At 50.8% G+C, this 19,941-nt stretch overlaps 1 protein-coding gene across 1 annotated transcript; it reads right to left on the bottom strand.

Annotated features, from left to right (window-relative positions):
- Nucleotides 1-2,610: 2,610 nt before the first annotated feature.
- Nucleotides 2,611-18,013, bottom strand: LOC106049128 (caspase recruitment domain-containing protein 8). The gene is made up of 17 exons (XM_066987075.1): nucleotides 17,027-18,013; nucleotides 15,667-15,900; nucleotides 15,493-15,522; nucleotides 14,335-14,370; nucleotides 12,997-13,026; nucleotides 12,252-12,281; nucleotides 11,483-11,518; nucleotides 10,145-10,174; nucleotides 9,378-9,413; nucleotides 7,963-8,138; nucleotides 6,206-6,270; nucleotides 5,659-5,879; nucleotides 5,275-5,531; nucleotides 4,530-4,661; nucleotides 4,290-4,446; nucleotides 4,048-4,092; nucleotides 2,611-3,394 (listed from the first exon to the last, which is right to left on the bottom strand). Exons 1-17 carry the CDS (start codon nucleotides 17,301-17,303, stop codon nucleotides 3,135-3,137), a joined length of 2,052 nt encoding a protein of 683 aa, XP_066843176.1. The 5' UTR covers nucleotides 17,304-18,013; the 3' UTR covers nucleotides 2,611-3,134.
- Nucleotides 18,014-19,941: the final 1,928 nt, after the last annotated feature.

The raw sequence follows: 19,941 nt of genomic DNA, 5'->3' as shown, positions 1-19,941 counted from the left end.
CATACAAGACTTACTGCAGGGTATTGGGAGGGGGAGGTCTAAAGTCAGTTTTGTGCTTACAGTCTTCCTCCCTTTTTGGTAAATGACTCACTCTTCTCCCTCATTGGCATTTGTCAGCAGGTGAGCCTTGACCCTCAAGGAGTCAGCCCTGAGAGACATCACACCTCAGAAGTGTCCCAGCTTAGGGAAACTGAGGGTCACATCCTGCTGTGATTCCTGGAGAGCTCCGTCATTTCTCCACGGGGGATTTCTATGGGTACCTGTTTCAAGGCAGTACCCCCTTTGTTCATGGTCATGGTGTTGAGCATGCACTTGGTGCTCTGTTATTGATGTGCTGTCTGGTTCAAGGAATGGGCACATCAAGGCCTTCTGTGGCTCATAAACCTGAGGAAGACTTACGTCAAGTGCAGGAGAAGAGCATACCTGCCACAATAGGATGGCCCAAAGCACTCACCTTTATGGAATGCAGAGGCAGGCAGTATAATGAGGTTCTTATTAAAAGACACGGTGACCAGGCTTGGAATTCCAGAAAAGGTTGATTCAAACCAGGGGAGCCATTTCACAGCTCAGGTTTTAAAAAGGTGATGTGAAACATTAGGCGTCACCTAATACCTGTATACCCCGTATCAACCACCATCGTCAAGGAAAGTTGAATGAATGAATCAGAGCTTGAAAAATACTGTATTTAATACTTGTGCAGAAACCGATCTGAAGAAGACAGATGCCTTAACAATCACTTTAATGCATACAAAGCAGAGGCCAAAACAGATAGGATTAATGCCAGCTGGGGTATTATTTGGGAGATATTTTCAGATTCCAAATACTTATGTAGCTGCAAAGACTGTCTTACTGGGAGGGGATGAAAGGTTGACTCAGTATGTGTTGGAGATCCACAAATACATAAAATCTTGACAATACTAAGCTCAACTGTAGCAACCACTGTCTTTAGAAGGGAAAATGCAGCCCTATGAACAAGAAGATTACATAAAAAGAAAAATCAGTTAAGCCTAAGGTGGGAATGGCTTTCTTTCAGGGGGTATTGTTGACTTCTTTTTCATCAGTACTTGTAAGAAGGAAAAACCCTGGGATGCACTGTTCTCATGTGAAATTTTCCAGGGCTGAAGAAGTCAAAATTCCCTTGAAAATTATATAGAAAAAAAAAAAAAAAGAACAAAACAGAAACACAACAAGCAAACAGAAATAGAGCCAGGGTTGCCCCGTCCCAGGTGCGGGACCCAGCACTTGCTGTTGTTAAACTTCATGCAGTTGGTGGTTGCCCAGCTCTCTAATCTGTCCAGATCCCTCTGCAAGGCCTTTCTACCCTCAACAGAGTCAAAAACACCTTCCAGTTTAGTATAATCAGAAAATGTACTCAAAACACCTTCTAATCCTGTATCCAAATTGTTTATAAAAACATTGAAAAGAACTGGCCATAAAATGTAGCCCTGGGGGATCCCACTGGTGACCGGCCGCCAGCCTGATGTGGACCCATTTACCACAACCCTTTGAGCCCTACCTGTCAGCCAATTGCTCACCCATCGTATGATGTTTTTTTTTTTCAGCTGTATGCTGGACATTTTGTCCAGTAGGATCCTATGCAAAACTGTGTCAAAAGCTTTACTGAAATCCAAAAAGATTATATCAACTGGGTTCCCTTGATTGACTAGATGGGTGATCTTATCATAAAAAGAAATCAGATTTGTTAAACGGGACCTACCCCTCATGAACCCATGCTGACTGGGACCAACGACTGCATTGTCCCCCAGGTGCGCTTCAGTAACTCCTGGGATAATCTTCTCCATAATTTTACCAGGCACTGACATGAGACTGACAGGCCTGTAGTTACCAAATAGGTGGTTCAAGATAAGTAAAATAGATCTGTCATTAATTGTAATATTGTTGTGTGTGGCTAACAGACAGAAATGTCAGCCCTGCTTACAGCTCTATGCCATTGATTTAATTATAGCAACACAGGCATAATGCACTTGGATTGCTAAATTCCTGGTCATAAACCAAAGTCTTGCTCTCCAAAGGACTGGAATTTAAGCCTGCACAGTGTGCCTGGGCTTCACAATGCCATTCACTGTAGCAGATATGGGATCTGGAACAGAGGATTGGAAGAGAAAATAGTAAGGTTGTAGTGCTTAAAACTGAGAAAATTTCCAGTATGTACCTGGAACAAAGCAAATGTCCGTAGTTGCCCATGCTGGAAGAAAAACATCACTCTGCATGTTTGTTCCCCAGCTTCTGGGGTTGGGATGGCAGCAGCCAGCCTTGTGTGTAGTTTTGAGTTCTGGTATGGGCCTGCAGGAACTGCACATAAATCGAACCTTCCTGGGCTGGGGGCGCGATGGGTTGTCCCAGGGTAGGACAGAAACCCAGGCGCTGCTGTGCTGGTGTGCCATGGACCCCCCCATCCCTCACAATGCTCGCCCCCTCCCTATTCTTTTGCATCCCCTGCTCCCCTTTTTGGCTTCCCTCCCTCCCATTTCCTCAGGCACCCCCTGAGGGAGCTGGGGGAGTGGCAGTGGGGGCACTGGATTCAGGGGTGCCAGAGATCCTGGGGTTACTCAGGCTGTGGGAGATGATTGTGGGGGCAGCCCTAAGGCAGCAGGGGCCAGTGGGGGTGATCGTTGTCCCAAGGGGGGTCTCCTGACAGAAGCTGTCAGTTGTGGGGACACCCAGGAGCCATCCCTATGCCTGAGCCCCCTGGATCCTTGGGGGCAGCTGAGGCGGCTGTGTGGGGCTGGTAGACCTGGGCTGTGCTGGAACAGCACTCAGAGGGCAGGCAGAACACGGGAAGTGACAAACACGGGTGCAAATAGTCTTCTTGTGCTCTGAGGACAATTTCTGGCTCAGAAGCACCATTTCAAGTTTTTTTTTTTTTTATTTTTATTTTCACACCTGCTGGCTCTGGGGCCAGCTTTTTCCCCCCGTGGTGCAGTGCACAGGAAGGTTCACCACACTACCTCATCGGTCCCCCTCAGCAGCACTGGCCTCTGGCTCCTCCTGAGACTGTAGTGCAGGCTCCCCTGAGTCCTTAGATCCCATCCTGGGGCTCCCCATCTCTCACCCTTCCCCAGTCCTCAAAGGCCTGTGTTTGCCTGGAACCACCACCACTCCCAAGTCGGCCCTCACGATCCCTGGAGCTCTTGGATAAGGTAGGGACTGGTTTCCTTCAGCGCATCAAGGAAGTGGTCCTTGCAGGTGTTGTCCCAGCTGGGCATGAAGCTGTAGAGGTGGCGCATTTGCTCCTGCCTGGTGCTGTTTGCTCGGATGATCTCGTACTGCTCGTCTTTCAGAACAGAATATTGGAGGAGCCGGTCCAGAATGCTGTTGACTGATGTCACACGCTGGATCAGCTGCTCTCGGTGTTTCTCCACAAAATGCTGTCCTGGTGCACAGGGTGGAGATGTACAGAAGGGTGAATGGTCAGGTGCTGCTGCCAGCTTGGCAGGAGACAACCCACCAGTCTGAAGGTCCCATTACTGCTGTCCCTTGACCCTTAGGGCATAGGTGGCACGGAAAACTAATCCATCTTGTATCTCCCACTTCCACTAAGATTTTGTGCAGGAGAGAGAGATATCCATAACCTCAAAGCAGATCTCATCCTGGTCCTCCTCACCCTAGACAGAATCTGCTTCTAGAGATGTGCTTTGTAGGCCACAACCCTGAGCTGTGTTTCTTTGGTGTTGCAGTGAATCCTGAAGCACTGATGAAGGGGACACAGGAGTCCACAGATTCTTCTGCATTACGGCCTCATGGCCCTTCCCCTTCTGGCAGCCTGGGCCATATTAGGGAGAATGAAAGCATAGAATCGTAGAATCATAGAATATCCTGAGTTGGAAGGGACCCATAAGGATCATCGAGTCCAACTCCTGGCACCACACAGGTCTACCCCCATTCTCCCCCGAGATGAGTATGTCTGCTGAAGGGAAATCTGCCACCATGACTGAGGAAACACTCCTTCCACATTTGATGCCTGATGAAGACGCCTTCTCCCTGTACCTCCCTGCCAAACCCACACACCCCAAAATATGAACAAACCTGAGCATGTTGGAGTGGAAGAGGTGGCTGGCTGCTTGATGTCACCTGGAGGAGAGACAGAAGTAGAATGGAGAGTATGAATTGAAGACAGGAGGATGGGACACACACTATTTGATGTCTGAATATCTGCACCTGAGCATGTCTGCACCATGCTCCCTTCCCAGGCCAGGGGACCCCAACATTTGGACATCCTCCAAGCCTTTCAGAACCTGTGACATAGACCTGCATCCCGCTCTCCCTACCTGCCCTCAGAAGGGTGCCCCAGAGTAGCCTGCGGTCCCTTTTGCCCTCCTGGACCACCTTTGTCAAGGTGAGCTGCATTCCTTCCTCCATGTCCTTGGTGTAGATCTCGGTGAAGAGCTGACGTCTGTCCAATGCCAGGTAGACGAATTTCAGCTCCTAGCAGAGGCAGGGTGGTGTGTCAGGATGATCCACGAGAACACTATTGTTCAGCCTGGTCGTGAGGTTCGAGGCTCACTTACTTTGGGGTTTATCTCTGCCCTTGAAGGACTGGATACGCGATACCACCTGTTAAATTTCAGTGGTCGGATGGTGTTGGGAGGTTTGTTCACCAAGAGTGAGTGTCCACTTCTCTGCTCATCCTTATCCACTGCCTGCAAAATTGTAGCACAGTGACGTGAGAAGTGGTGACAGGAGTGCCAAGAGGGCAGGGAGACAAAGTGCTAGTCTGATTGCTCTGTAGGTCTCAGCTGAGGAGGAAAAGCTACAAGCAGATTGAAAGAGCAGGATCCCTCTGATGCCTTGTGGGACCTTCTTCAACAGAGGCCTTTCCTCCAGGTGATTTCACCGCATGAACCTGGTCTTTCCCTGATGCTCTTGCTGGGCCAGAGGCACAGAGAAGGTGTTGTTTAGTGTCCCCTGAGATTAACTCTCCAGGCCACCCTCTGATGGCATGTTGTTGCTGCTGCCCCTCACCTCTCCTTAGATGACAGGCACACTGCCTGGCCTCTCTGGGGATTTGTGCCCCAGTGCAAGCACCTAAAGGTTGGGCCTTGCTTCTGACCACATGGCCAAGGCTGTTTTGTGGTCAAGGGAGAGACATGTCCTCCCAGAAGCTGTCTGGTAATGTGTGCCATGGCCAGGGGGAGGAATTGCAGTCTGGAGGCACCTGTCTCTCTTGACTGCATAGAGGACGTGCACAGGTGACCTGGGTGTGCACCCTGGGAACCACCAAACTTGAGTGAACAGAATCAGAGGCACACTCACCTTTTGCAGGCCACGATGGTTGGGGATCAGGTAGAGGTGAAAGGTGATGTCTGCAGCACTGAAGACCCGATAGAGGAGCACAAGGGAATGGACGGAGATGAATGGCAATTTGTCAGAAAGGAATATGACACCCATGGGGGAAAAGCTGGGGTCCTCCAGCACAGCATGGAATGACTTCACCCTTGTAGGCTTCTCCAGGAGTAGGTTCCCATCAACAATGTGGGCAATTTGCATCCAGGAAGTGTTTTGCTTCCCCTCTGTCAATGGACAAAATATGTTAGAGAGTGATTTGCCCCACCAGGGCAGCCAGCAAGCAAGTGGGTGTGCATTCCTGTAGGACCCCTCGCTGTCTCACCCACCAAGCCATCATCTTTGCCACAGTACCTCCAAGACACAGGAAGTGTGGGATATGAACGGCCTCTACAGTGCCTGGCGGGGCATGGATGTCGAACACGGGGCCAGCCTCCATCCATACAGGGGGGATCCCTGAAGCCAGGTGACGCTCCCAGAAGGAGTACTTGTACTCAATGCTGGTGGCCGTCCTCACCAGGAACTCAAGGTCCGTCTCGACACAGCGGAACAGACCAGCCCGAGGAAAGTGAGCTCTGCAGAGTGGTGGAATGAGAGGAGAAAGGAACTGTCAAGTTAAACACCAGGCTGTAGGATCACCCTGCCCTTTTCCTTGGAGTGTCCTGCTTTGAGGCTTTCCTCAGCACAACTGCCCAATGTGTGAAGACATGTCAGGGATCTGCACTGTAAAAGCACCTGTGTCTTCCAGTTGCATGGATGTCTTCCTCTGTTGGAGGCTTTCCTGGCCAAGAAATCTTTAATTGGCATGAATTAATCCCTTCCGCCTCCAGTAAGAACTGGTCCATGCTTGTAACTGTTTATGCAGGGCAGAATGGAACACACCCAGCCACCAGGTGCTTACCTGTATATCTCTTTCTTCCCTCGTTTGTCCCCAATAATCTCTGGCTTCACTTCTTCTGCCCAGTCCTGAACAAGAATCACAGAATCACAGGGTGTTCAAGGTTGGAAGGGACCTCAGGAGGTCATCTAATACCGTTTCCCACAGCATTCTCCTGGAGAAACTGGCTGCCCATGGCTTAAATGGGTGTACACTTCTCTGGGTAAAAAAATGGCTGGGCGGTTGGGCCAAAGGGTTGTTGTGAGTGGAGTTAAACCTGGTGGGCACAGAGCCACAGGTGTTCCCCAGGGCTCAGTATCGGGGCCACTTTTGTTTAAGACTTTTATCAATGATCTTGATGAGGGGATGGAGTGCACCCTCAGTGAGTTTGCCGATGACACCAAGTTGGGTGGGAGTGTTGAATCTGCTTGAGGGTAGGAAAGGTTTGCAGAGGGATCTGGATAAGTTAGATCAATTGACTGAGTCCAATCACATGACATTCAATAATGGTAAGTGCTGGGTCCTGCACTTGGGTCATAGCAACCCCATGCAGTGGTATAGGCTTGGGGAAGAGTGTCTGGAAAGCTGCCCAGCAGAAAAGCTGGAGGAAGCAGCAAGAAGGGTGGTTAGGCATTGGAACAGGCTGCCCAGGGAGGTGGTGGAGTTGCTATCCCTGGAGCTATTTAAGATGTGTGTGGGTGTGCTGCTTAGGGACATGGTTTAGTGGTGGACTTGGTAGTGTTAGGTGGATGGTTGGACTTGATGACCTTAAAGGTCTTTTACAACCTAAATGATTCTACAGTCTGGTCCAAAACCCCTGTACAAGCAGGCCCACCTAGAGCAGGTTGCCCAGGATCATGTCCAGAGAGTTTTTTGAAGACCTCCAGGGAAGAAGACCCACAACCACTCTTGGCAACATGTGTCAGTGCTCTCAGGCTTTCCTCATAGAAGTGCTCCAGGCCTTTTGCCAGTTCTATGTCCCTGTGTGGGACTCCCTCCCATAGCTCCATGGTGCTCTTTCTTGTACTGGGGAAGCCCTGTGCAATAGTACAGCCAGTTGTGTGTCATCTACAAACTTGGTGATGGTATGCTCTGTCCCATTATCCAGATCATTAATGAAGATATTAAACAGGATTGCATCCAGCACAGATCCCTGATGTACACCACTAGTTACCAGACTTCAGCTAGACCTTGTGCTGCTGACCACTACCCTCTGGGCCAAGGTGTTCAGACAATTTTCAATCCACCTCACTGTTTGCCCACCCTGCCATCCATCAACAGCTTCTCTATGAGGATCTCAATGGGGGACAATGTCAGAGCTGTGGATATTGTCTTACAATATCCATGACAATATCCATGGCTCTCCCCTCATCCATCAGGCGTGGATCAAAGAGCATGTTCTGGTCTTGGCCCTGTGGGCTTCCTCCTGGGCACTTCTCCAGCTCTGACTCAGGGCTTAAGGCTCAGAAAATGCATCGGGCTTTTGACTGTCCCGCATGAAATGAGTCAAAGAGCTCATTAGGATTGTATACAAACGCACTGAAGTGATTGGAAATGAATCCCTCCTTTCACTTCCCTTTGCTGGCCAACCCCAGAGATGGATGTGTACAAGGGTGGCCTGGGAAACCACTGTGGCATGAGCAGGCAGAGATGTTGTGCAGACCCTGAGCCCAGCTGCTGGATGTCTTCATGCACTCACACACTGTCCTTGGAGAGGAGCTCCGAGAAGCTCTTGTAGCCGAGGTGAGGACAGGAGCAAGGAGAACCCAGTACTGCCTTACCTCTTCAGTGGGACATGACATGCAGATGGCACCTGAGCGTGTGTTCCTGCCCAAACTGGGACTGGTGCTCTTATCAATGTCTCCAAAGAGTGGTAACATGGATGCTGCTGCCCCATGGACGCTGCTGCCCTCGTCCGACCAGTCTGTCTTTTTGGAGGGCATGTCCCCAGCTGCAGCTGTCAAGTAACAAGCAAGTGAGCATCCTTTCTCCATAAGGCCTCAGGAGCTGTGATGACCTCCCCAACTCCTGAGGTCTTGTAGGAATTTCTTGAGCCTGAATGCTCCAGAGGAGCTGTCCCAGTCCAGAACCCACCTTTACATTTTCTCCTAAACCTCTTGAGATCCTTCCTATGCCTGTCCTGCTGGCCTATTCATGAAGGTTGAAGCCAAGAGATCTCAGCTGACATTTGAGCCCCATATTTCTTGCTCAGCAGCAGGAGGCCTGAGGAATGGCCCCTTCCCATCCTCCCTGTACTTCCATTTCCCAATAGATCCCTTGAAAAGACAGCTTGGGGAACAGCAAACAGAAATGCAGCTGAGCTGTAGAAGACACTCGCCACTCCCTGGAATAGTGACATGCTGCATCATTGCTCAGCACATGGTGCAAAGGAGGAAACAAAAAGCCAAGAACTGTCTGGATCCTTAGATGTTTTAAGTAGCATGACTACATAGAATTTGAGTTGATGTAGCTGCTGCTCTGGGTAACTCTCCACTCTGAACACAGCTCTTAGGTATTTGGCTGCAGTGTGGATTTAATTTTGTTTTATCAGATGTGATAATACACTTGTCAGGAATATTTCTGACTTTCTTATCCTGAATGGTACTGGGAAGAGAACTGGAGTGAAGTTAGTGGAACCCTCCCTGCTGTGAGGCACAGCCACATGGGAGCCCCCTTTGTGCTATTCCCTGATTATGGTTGCAAGATACTTTGCTGCCTTTGCTTGTAAACTTTGAGTCTTGAATGCCTACCCAAAGTGGAGCTGAGATTGTGGCCCACCTTGCTCCAGCTGAGGCAAGTTTGCCTCTCTCTCCAGCACTGAGAAGAAAGGCAGACTCGCATCTCTCTCCTCCACTGCCCAGGACAGGTCTGAGGTTGGCTGAAGGGAGACATTCCCTGTATTGCATTTCCTCACAGGGATCATAATTTGCGTTACCTAAGTTCAGCCATAAGCTCTTTGGGTGTTTTGTAGCCTCTCATCTCAGAAGTGGAGAGATTGTTCCCTCCAAAGCTCAGTCTGTACTAGACCAGATCCCTGCCCAGGATGCACAGGGGAAGGGTGGAAACTCAAAGCCAGCTCTGCTTTTGGAAGGGTATGTCTTGAGGGACAGGAGGAGACTTTGGGAGGCTGATGCATTCAGAAAATAAGGAGATAACATAACAATGCTGATCAATAAAGAGTACACCCAGCACTTACCGCCCTGAGGTTTAGGGCCAGACTGTGCCTGGAGACCTGCAGGAGAGAGGAGGCAGTGGTGAGGTACAGAAAGCAGGATGACCTGATTGCTTCGAGGGCTTAGAAAGGGCTGCTTGGAGCAGAGCAAAGGTGAGACAGCTTCTAAGTAAAGAAATGCAGCTGAGCAACAGGAGGAGGTATTGCTATGGCGTGGGAGAGCAGCACCTTCCAGCACCATCCAGTGCATAGCTCAAGGATGGCGACCAAAAGCCAAGGACTGCCTGGATCGTCACCCATCTTGAACTTCATTATTACATGAAATAGGACAGAAGGGGACTTTGGGAGGGTGACGCCTTCAGAAAATAAGGGCGTGATGATGATCAGCAGTTCAGAGTTTACCCAGCACTTACCACCCTGAAATCTAATGCCAGACTGTTCCCGGGGACCTGCAGGAGAGAGGAGTCAGTGGTGAGCTACAGAAAGCAGGGTGACTTGATTGCCTCAAGGGCTTGGGAAAGGCTGCTTGGAGCACAGCAAAGGTGAGACAGTTTCTAAATAAAGAAATGCAGCTGAGCAACAGGAGGAGGTATTGCTATGGCATGGGAGAGCAGCACCTTCCAGCACCATCCAGTGCATAGCTCAAGGATTGTGACCAAAAGCCAAGGACTGCCTGGATCCTCAGCCATCTTAAAATGCATTATTGCACCAAATGGGGCAGCAGGGGACTTTGGGAGGATGATGTATTCAGTAAATAAAGGGATGGCAATGCTGAGCAGTTCAGAGCTCACCTTGGAGATGGAAAATGTCTTCCCAGGGATCTGCAAGAGAGAGGAGTCAGTGGTGAGGTACAGAAAGCAGGGTGACTTGATTGCCTCAAGGGCTTGGGAAAGGCTGCTTGGAGCACAGCAAAGGTGAGACAGCTTCTAAGTAAAGAAATGCAGCTGAGCAACATGTGGAGGTACGTGCTATGGTGTAGGAGAGCGGCACCTTCCAGCATCGTCCAGTGCATAGCTCAAGGATGGGGACCAAAGGCCAAGGACTGCCCGGATCCTCAGCCATCTTAAACTGCATTAGAATCATAGAATCATTAAGGTTGGAAAAGACCTTCAAGATGATCTGGTCCAACCATCACCCTACTACCAATGTCACCCACCCAACTATACCATGTCCCTAAGTGTCAGGTCCAACCTTTCCTTGAACATCTCCAGAGACAGTGACACCACCACCTCCCTGGGCAACCCGTCTCAATGCCTGACTGCTCTTCCTGAGAAGAAATGTCTCCTAATTTCCAACTGAAACCTCCCCTGGTGCAACTTGAGGCCATTCCCTCTAGTCCTGTCACTAGTTATCTGCGAGAAGAGGCTGGACCCTCAGCTCCCCACAGCCTCCTTTCAGGTAGTTTGTAAAGAGCAATAAGGTCTCCCCTTAGCCTCCTCTGCTCCAGACTAAACAACCCCAGTTTCCTCAGCTGCTTCTCATAGGAGTTGTGTTCCAGACCCTTCACCAGCTTCGTAGACCTTCTCTGGACATGCTGTGGGGCCTTGATGTCCTTCTGGTACTGAGGGACCCAAAGCTGAACACAGCACTCAAGGCACGGCCTCACCAGAGTAGAGTACAGGGGGACGATCATCTCCCTGGTCCTGCTGGCTGCACTGTTCCTGATACAAGACAGGATGCTGTTGGCCTTCTTGGCCACCCGGGCACACTACTGGCTCGTGTTCAGATGAGCATCAGCCAGCACCCCCAGATCTTTTTCCTCTGCACAGCTTTCCAGCCACTCCACCCCAAGCCTGTAGCGTTACATGGGCTTGTTGTGGCCAAAGTGCAGGACCCGGCACTTAGCCACGTTGAACCTCATCCCATTGGCCTCTGCCCATCGACCCATCCTGTCCAGGTCCCTCTGCAGGGCCTTCCTACCCTCCGACAGATCGACACTTCCCCTCGTCTTGGTGTCGTCTGCAAACTTACTGAGGGTGCACTCAATTCAGTCATCCAAATCATCCATGAAGATATCAAAGAGGATGGGCCCCAACACAGATCCCTGGGGAACACCTCTGGGAGAGTGACGCATTCAGAAAATCAGGGGATGACGATGCTGAGCAGTTTAGAGTTCACCCAGCACTTACCATCTGGAACTATATAGACAGACCGTGCCGGGGAACCTGCAGGAGAGAGGAGTCAGTGGTGAGCTACAGAAAGCAGGGTGACCTGATTGCCTCGAGGGCTTGGGAAAGGCTGCTTGGAGCAGAGCAAAGGTGAGGCAGCTTCTAAGTAAAGAAATGCAGCTGAGCAACAGGAGGAGGTATTGCTATGGCGTGGGAGAGCAGCACCTTCCAGCACCATCCAGTGCATAGCTCAAGGATGGCGACCAAAAGCCAAGGACTGCCTGGATCGTCACCCATCTTGAACTTCATTATTACATGAAATAGGACAGAAGGGGACTTTGGGAGGGTGACGCCTTCAGAAAATAAGGGCGTGATGATGATGAGCAGTTCAGAGTTCACCCAGCACTTACCACCCTGAAATCTAATGCCAGACTGTTCCCGGGGACCTGCAGGAGAGAGGAGTCAGTGGTGAGGTACAGAAAGCAGGGTGACCTGATTGCCTCGAGGGCTTGGGCAAGGCTGCTTGGAGCACAGCAAAGGAGAGGCAGCTTCTAAGTAAAAGAAATGCAGCTGAGCAACACAAACAAGTACTTGCTGTGGTGTGGGAGAGCAGCACCTTCCAGCACTGTTCAGTGCATAGCTCAAGGATGGGGACCACAGGCCAAGGACTGCCTGGATCCTCTACCATCTTAAAATGCATTAGAGCACTGAATGGGACAGGAGGTGGTTTTGGGAGGGTGATGCATTAGGAAAACAAGGGCATGACGTTGCAGAGAAGTTCAGAGCTTACCTTGTAATTCTACAATGTGTTTCTGGGGACCTGCAGGAGAGAGGAGTCAGTGGTGAGCTACAGAAAGCAGGGTTACTTGATTGCCTCGAGTGCTTGGGAAGGGCTGCTTGGAGCAGAGCAAAGGTGAGACAGCTTCTAAGTAAAGAAATGCAGCTGAGCAACAGGAGGAGGTACATGCTATGGTGTGGTAGAGCAGCACCTTCCAGCACCGTCCAGTGCATATCTCAAGGATGGGGACCAAAAGCCAAGGACTGCCTGGATCCTCTACCATCTTAAAATGCATTAGAGCACCGAATGGGACAGGAGGTGGTTTTGGGAGGGTGATGCATTAGGAAAACAAGGGCATGACGTTGCAGAGAAGTTCAGAGCTAACCTTGTAATTCTACAATGTGTTTCTGGGGACCTGCAGGAGAGAGGAGTCAGTGGTGAGCTACAGAAAGCAGGGTGACTTGATTGCCTCAAGGGCTTGGGAAGGGCTGCTTGGAGCAGAGCAAAGGTGAGACAGCTTCTAAGTAAAGAAATGCAGCTGAGCAACAGGAGGAGGTATTGCTATGGCGTGGGAGAGCAGCACCTTCCAGCACCGTCCAGTGCATAGCTCAAGGATGGTGACCAAAAGCCAAGGACTATCTGGATCCTCAGCCATCTTAAAATGCATTATTGCACCAAATGGGGCAGCAGGGGACTTTGGGAGGATGATGTATTCAGTAAATAAAGGGATGGCAATGCTGAGCAGTTCAGAGCTCACCTTGGAGATGGAAAATGTCTTCCCAGGGATCTGCAAGAGAGAGGAGTCAGTGGTGAGGTACAGAAAGCAGGATGACATGATTGCCTCGAGGGCTTGGGAAAGGCTGCTTGGAGCACAGCAAAGGTGAGACAGCTTCTAAGTAAAGAAATGCAGCTGAGCAACATGTGGAGGTACGTGCTATGGTGTAGGAGAGCGGCACCTTCCAGCATCGTCCAGTGCATAGCTCAAGGATGGGGACCAAAGGCCAAGGACTGCCCGGATCCTCAGCCATCTTAAACTGCATTAGAATCATAGAATCATTAAGGTTGGAAAAGACCTTCAAGATGATCTGGTCCAACCATCACCCTACTACCAATGTCACCCACCCAACTATACCATGTCCCTAAGTGTCAGGTCCAACCTTTCCTTGAACATCTCCAGAGACAGTGACACCACCACCTCCCTGGGCAACCCGTCTCAATGCCTGACTGCTCTTCCTGAGAAGAAATGTCTCCTAATTTCCAACTGAAACCTCCCCTGGTGCAACTTGAGGCCATTCCCTCTAGTCCTGTCACTAGTTATCTGCGAGAAGAGGCTGGACCCTCAGCTCCCCACAGCCTCCTTTCAGGTAGTTTGTAAAGAGCAATAAGGTCTCCCCTTAGCCTCCTCTGCTCCAGACTAAACAACCCCAGTTTCCTCAGCTGCTTCTCATAGGAGTTGTGTTCCAGACCCTTCACCAGCTTCGTAGACCTTCTCTGGACATGCTGTGGGGCCTTGATGTCCTTCTGGTACTGAGGGACCCAAAGCTGAACACAGCACTCGAGGCACGGCCTCACCAGAGTAGAGTACAGGGGGACGATCATCTCCCTGGTCCTGCTGGCTGCACTGTTCCTGATACAAGACAGGATGCTGTTGGCCTTCTTGGCCACCCGGGCACACTACTGGCTCGTGTTCAGATGAGCATCAGCCAGCACCCCCAGATCTTTTTCCTCTGCACAGCTTTCCAGCCACTCCACCCCAAGCCTGTAGCGTTACATGGGCTTGTTGTGGCCAAAGTGCAGGACCCGGCACTTAGCCACGTTGAACCTCATCCCATTGGCCTCTGCCCATCGACCCATCCTGTCCAGGTCCCTCTGCAGGGCCTTCCTACCCTCCGACAGATCGACACTTCCCCTCGTCTTGGTGTCGTCTGCAAACTTACTGAGGGTGCACTCAATTCAGTCATCCAAATCATCCATGAAGATATCAAAGAGGATGGGCCCCAACACAGATCCCTGGGGAACACCTCTGGGAGAGTGACGCATTCAGAAAATCAGGGGATGACGATGCTGAGCAGTTTAGAGTTCACCCAGCACTTACCATCTGGAACTATATAGACAGACCGTGCCGGGGAACCTGCAGGAGAGAGGAGTCAGTGGTGAGCTACAGAAAGCAGGGTGACCTGATTGCCTCGAGGGCTTGGGAAAGGCTGCTTGGAGCAGAGCAAAGGTGAGACAGCTTCTAAGTAAAGAAATGCAGCTGAGCAACAGGAGGAGGTATTGCTATGGCGTGGGAGAGCAGCACCTTCCAGCACCATCCAGTGCATAGCTCAAGGATGGCGACCAAAAGCCAAGGACTGCCTGGATCGTCACCCATCTTGAACTTCATTATTACATGAAATAGGACAGAAGGGGACTTTGGGAGGGTGACGCCTTCAGAAAATAAGGGCGTGATGATGATCAGCAGTTCAGAGTTTACCCAGCACTTACCACCCTGAAATCTAATGCCAGACTGTTCCCGGGGACCTGCAGGAGAGAGGAGTCAGTGGTGAGGTACAGAAAGCAGGGTGACTTGATTGCCTCAAGGGCTTGGGAAGGGCTGCTTGGAGCAGAGCAAAGGTGAGACAGCTTCTAAGTAAAGAAATGCAGCTGAGCAACAGGAGGAGGTATTGCTATGGCGTGGGAGAGCAGCACCTTCCAGCACTGTCCAGTGCATAGCTCAAGGATGGTGACCAAAAGCCAAGGACTGCCTGGATCCTCAGCCGTCTTGAACTTCATTATTACATGAAATAGGACAGAAGGGGACTTTGGGAGGGTGACGCCTTCAGAAAATAGGGGCGTGATGATGATGAGCAGTTCAGAGTTCACCCAGCACTTACCACCCTGAAATCTAATGCCAGACTGTTCCCGGGGACCTGCAGGAGAGAGGAGTCAGTGGTGAGGTACAGAAAGCAGGGTGACCTGATTGCCTCGAGGGCTTGGGCAAGGCTGCTTGGAGCACAGCAAAGGAGAGGCAGCTTCTAAGTAAAAGAAATGCAGCTGAGCAACACAAACAAGTACTTGCTGTGGTGTGGGAGAGCAGCACCTTCCAGCACTGTTCAGTGCATAGCTCAAGGATGGGGACCACAGGCCAAGGACTACCTGGATCCTCTACCATCTTAAAATGCATTAGAGCACCGAATGGGACAGGAGGTGGTTTTGGGAGGGTGATGCATTAGGAAAACAAGGGCATGACGTTGCAGAGAAGTTCAGAGCTTACCTTGTAATTCTACAATACGTTTCTGGGGACCTGCAGGAGAGAGGAGTCAGTGGTGAGCTACAGAAAGCAGGGTTACTTGATTGCCTCGAGTGCTTGGGAAGGGCTGCTTGGAGCAGAGCAAAGGTGAGACAGCTTCTAAGTAAAGAAATGCAGCTGAGCAACAGGAGGAGGTACATGCTATGGTGTGGTAGAGCAGCACCTTCCAGCACCATCCAGTGCATAGGTCAAGGATGGGGACCAAAAGCCAAGGACTGCCTGGATCTTCAGCCATCTTAAAATGCATTACAGCACTGAATGGGACAGGAGGGGACTTTGGAAGGGTCGACGCATTCAGAAAACAAGGGAGTGATGGTATAGAGTACACCCAGCACTTACCCTCTGATATGATGCTACCCTGTGCCTGGACAGCTGCAGGACAGAGGAGACAGTGAAGAGGAAATAATTAGGGTTAAAGCACTACATCTGCAGTTCTGGGATTCTGGTGGAAACATGAGTTTTTTTAATGTGTTCTTAATAGCCTCCTCTACTTTTGTCGTTTGACAGTAACTGATGTGCTGCCACCTCCTAGAAGAAACTGCTCCTGACTGTCCCAAGGACAAAGGTGTTTATATGCACCTGTAGTTGGCCCATTATCCTGAAAGGCCAAGCCTCTGTCTTGACTTTTTCACAACTGGGAAGATAGTAAGGGTACATTTCTTACCTGTATATACTAAAGTGAGAGTTGGATTTGTTTCACATAGAACCTTATATAGGCAATATTTGTTTGTGACATCCCACATTGGCACCAGTTCGTAGAGCTTCTGCATTCTCTTCTGGTTGGTTCCTTCTGACATGATGCTGTCAGACTGCTCAGAGGTCAGTACACGTTCACGGAGGAGAGCCATGATGATATTAGCCACATTAGAGGCTTTCTGGATCACAGTTTCTCTGTAGCGCTCAACAAAACTTGCCCCTTGCAGAGAAGTGGAGAATACATTTGGTGCAATTCATCCCTCACCTCATCAGGGAAGTTCTAACGATAAAAGAACCTGAATGGTTGATGTATCAGGCTTCTCCCTTCTTCCCCCAGGGAAGAGCAAGGTCTGATGAAGGTGGGATGTTGGGATTGGGCAGGAACCCCCTACCCTCCACCCAGGAGGGTGCCCCTGCTCTTTGTAGCCCAGAGCCCCATCCAGTGCATTCTGCCTTTCTGCAGTGGGGCCCATGGGGAGAGGTGGGGTTGTGCAGGGACCGTCCAGCTGCTTCTCTGGGGTGAGGCTGGAGCAGAGAGCATGTTGCTTCATCTGCAAGTTATTTACACCGACTGGAGACTTGTGAGTGCACCCTGGATCTCCCAGGGAGACCTGGGTAGAAGGAAGCATTTGCTCTCTATGGGACCAGGTTCTGAGATGTGTGTCTTAGCACAGCATTTTGGGCTGAAGGCAGTGCAGTGCCAAGGGGAACAGGCTTCTGCAGCACTTGTAGTAACAGGTATGGGACACTTGGACTCAGGGCTACCCCAGTCCCTGCCTGCACCTCATTTCCCTTAACTTACCATAGGTCAGCCTGCGCAGGAGTGTATATGCCAGGGTGCTCCTGCCCATGGCCCTCAGCACTCTGACTGTCACCTCCACGCAGTAGGGCTGCCCGTAGTGGCTGCACAGCAGCTCGGCGAGGGCTGCTCGTGACAGCCCCATCAGGCTCTCCAGTTCGATGCGCTCATACTGCTCCTTGGGCTGGATTTTACTGAGTTCCCTCTTGAATCTCGGGAAGGCATATCTCCCTAGCTCCTCAAGGGTTTCCCGCAAGAGATCTGCCATGATTTTCTCCATACTGCCTCTTGATGCCCCAGTTCACCACGGTGCTGCTGCAAAGAGAAGCAGATGCTTGCGGCCCAGTGGCTGTTGCAGGACCCAATTCCCCCCCCATAGAGCAGAAGTTTTTTGCTGCAGGGAGGCAGCAGAAATGTTCAGGACATCTTTCAGCTGGTGCTATGGGAACTGGCAGGTTATTTAGGGATTCTTTGCAGAGTGAGGAAAGACCGTAGGGCTGTGGTTATAATTAGAGTTGTTTCAATTCATAACCATTTAAGCAAGCAGCGTAGTTTATTCTCACCTACAATAGCATATTGTTGCACAGAATTTGTGTGCAACAAAGTACACTATACTTATTACCATAGCTTTCTTACTGTCTAGAATTCTTGCTTTCCGTGACTTTTCAGTCACTTCCTGTCTCATAGCTGTAGAAAGCGAAATCAAACCCTTTTCCCCTGTCAGAGCGCTGGGATGTCCCGGGATAGGGCGGAAACCCGTCTCCCCCCCGTCCCTCACACTGCTCATCCCCTCCCTATCATCTCGCATTCCTGCTCCCCTTCCCGGCCTCCCTCCCTCCCGGCCTCCCTCCCTTTGCCTCAGCCCCCCCGCCGCCTCAGGGACCCCACGTACGAACCACCCACAACCTCGGTGCCTCCCAAGTTCCGTCCGTGCATGCGCAGAAGTGGTGGCACCTTTGGGTGCTTCTCGGGCTGGGTGGGGAGCAGTGCGCGGGGTGGGGGTGGGGGGCTGGGTGCGGCCGTTACCGAGCCCTGAGGGAGCGGCGCTGGGGGCACGGCGCTGGGTGTGGGGGGGGACGACGTGTGGGCATTCACCCACAGACTTTAATCTGGGCCGGACAGCAAGGGGCGGGGGTCTCGGGTGGTGGGTCCATGCTGCTATGCCCCGGCACGCTTGTGCCTGTGGTGTGCGTGAGGGACCAGCGTGTGACTGTGTGCATTTGCGGTGTGCTTCAAGCTGGAGCAGCTTGTCAGTAGGTGACCTCTGAAGTATGTAAAGGGTCTGGGGTCTGGGCAGGGGTTCCAGGTGGACAGAAGAGCCATGACAGGCACTTGAGGGATCCACAAATGCGTGTGTGCTTGAAAACCTGGAGAGTGCAGACTGCGCCTGCAGTACTGACCTTCTGCCTCTACCAGCTGGAGAGGAGGCAGGGGGCTCAGCTGTCTCTGTTTCACAGAATCACAGAATGGTAGGGAATGGAAGGCACCTTGGAAGATCACCTAGTCCCATCCCCCTGCCGGAGCAGGAACACCTAAATCGTGTCACACAGGAATGCGTCCAGGTGGGTTTTGAAAGTCTCCAGAGAAGGAGACTGAAAGTCTCCAGAGAGTCTCCTGAAAGTCTCCAGAGAAGGAGACTGCACACAGTGGGCAGCTTTTTCCAGTGCTCTGTAACCCTCACTGTGAAGAAGTTCCGTCTCATATTTAGGCAGAACGTCCTGTGTTCCAGCTTGCACCCATTGCTCCTTGTCCTATCATTGGATGTCACTGAGAAGAGCCTGGCTCCATCCTCCTGACACTCGCCCTTTACATATTTATAAACATTAATGAGGTCACCCCTCAGTCTCCTCTTCTCTTCTCAAGCTAAAGAGGCCCAGCTCCCTCAGCCTGCTCCACTCCCTTAATCATCCCTGTGGCTCTGCACTGGACCCTCTCAAGCATTTCCCTGTCCTTCTCCCTTTCATGTGAGTCCTGTGTGTAAGAGCTGTTGAAGGCAGCCCTTCGCTGAGGCGGCCTGTGTGACCAGTTGTGCCAGTGTTCTGTATCTGTCTTTGTGTCTCTGGCATGTGCTCGGCTTTGCTACCAGCTGAAACTGCAAAGGGGAAAGCATCATCCATGTCCCTCGCCCTGGGTGTTGACCCCGGGTCTATAGGCACCGGACTGGGCCCCAGTGGCTGGACAGGAGCGGACCTGGGTTGAAGCGGCTAGAAGAGGAGGCCGCACTCCTGACATCCCTGCATATCTGGTGTAGTTGTCAGGATCTGGTCAAGACTGTGTGTATGTGATGGGGGCCTGATCATTTGCTAAGGTGCCCACAGTGATAAATTTCCAAGAAGCCTTTAGAACACTATATGGGCACCTAAATGGGACCTGTGTTAGTGAATTCCTGTTTTAACTGAAATGGCTTGAAATGATTGTTTCAGGCCTAAAAACTGGAATTTGTGCTTCGGGTGATGAAAAGAAATGCTTACCAAAGTATTTTCAAAATGTCCTGTTGGTAATAGATCACTTCCAACTATGAAATTGATAAATTATATTGGCCATAGAGCTTGAAGTAACCTGAAAGAATCAGGCTAAGGATGAATTCTCTACAAATTGGACTTGTCAAATTTGTGAAGAATTTGGTAGAAAAGGCTAATGCATAGTTACAGAGGATCAGTGTTATCTTACATGGCTTTCAAACTCGATGGAGCTGAGCAGTAGAACTGAGTAGTAAAGTGGAAATCTGTGATCTATGGGAGGGGAAAAAAGCATCACATCACTTAACTCTGCAAATAATGTACCTTGTGGGAATCTCTTGTGCCCCTTTCATAGGACAAATCCATACCATTCTCCTTGTAGATAAGAAGAGGCTGGACAAAGTAACTCATGGTCAGCCAGTATAATGGTCTGTGGCAGAAAAGGTCCATGTGTCCAGG

This window comes from Anser cygnoides, chromosome 38, assembly GCF_040182565.1.
Source record: "Anser cygnoides isolate HZ-2024a breed goose chromosome 38, Taihu_goose_T2T_genome, whole genome shotgun sequence".
Taxonomy (NCBI): domain Eukaryota; kingdom Metazoa; phylum Chordata; class Aves; order Anseriformes; family Anatidae; genus Anser; species Anser cygnoides.
This window is presented reverse-complemented; position numbering and strand designations above follow the sequence as displayed.

What these genes read in the sequence shown, in the direction of transcription:
- LOC106049128 (XM_066987075.1), bottom strand. Translation starts at nt 17,303, where the DNA reads ATGGAGAAAATCATGGCAGATCTCTTGCGGGAAACCCTTGAGGAGCTA. An exon ending in GCTCTACCACACCATAGCAT is followed by an intron (nt 15,523 to 15,666) that starts GTACCTCCTCCT and finishes TCTCTCCTGCAG; the next exon opens with GTCCCCAGAAACGTATTGTA. An exon ending in TGTCTATATAGTTCCAGATG is followed by an intron (nt 13,027 to 14,334) that starts GTAAGTGCTGGG and finishes TCTCTCTTGCAG; the next exon opens with ATCCCTGGGAAGACATTTTC.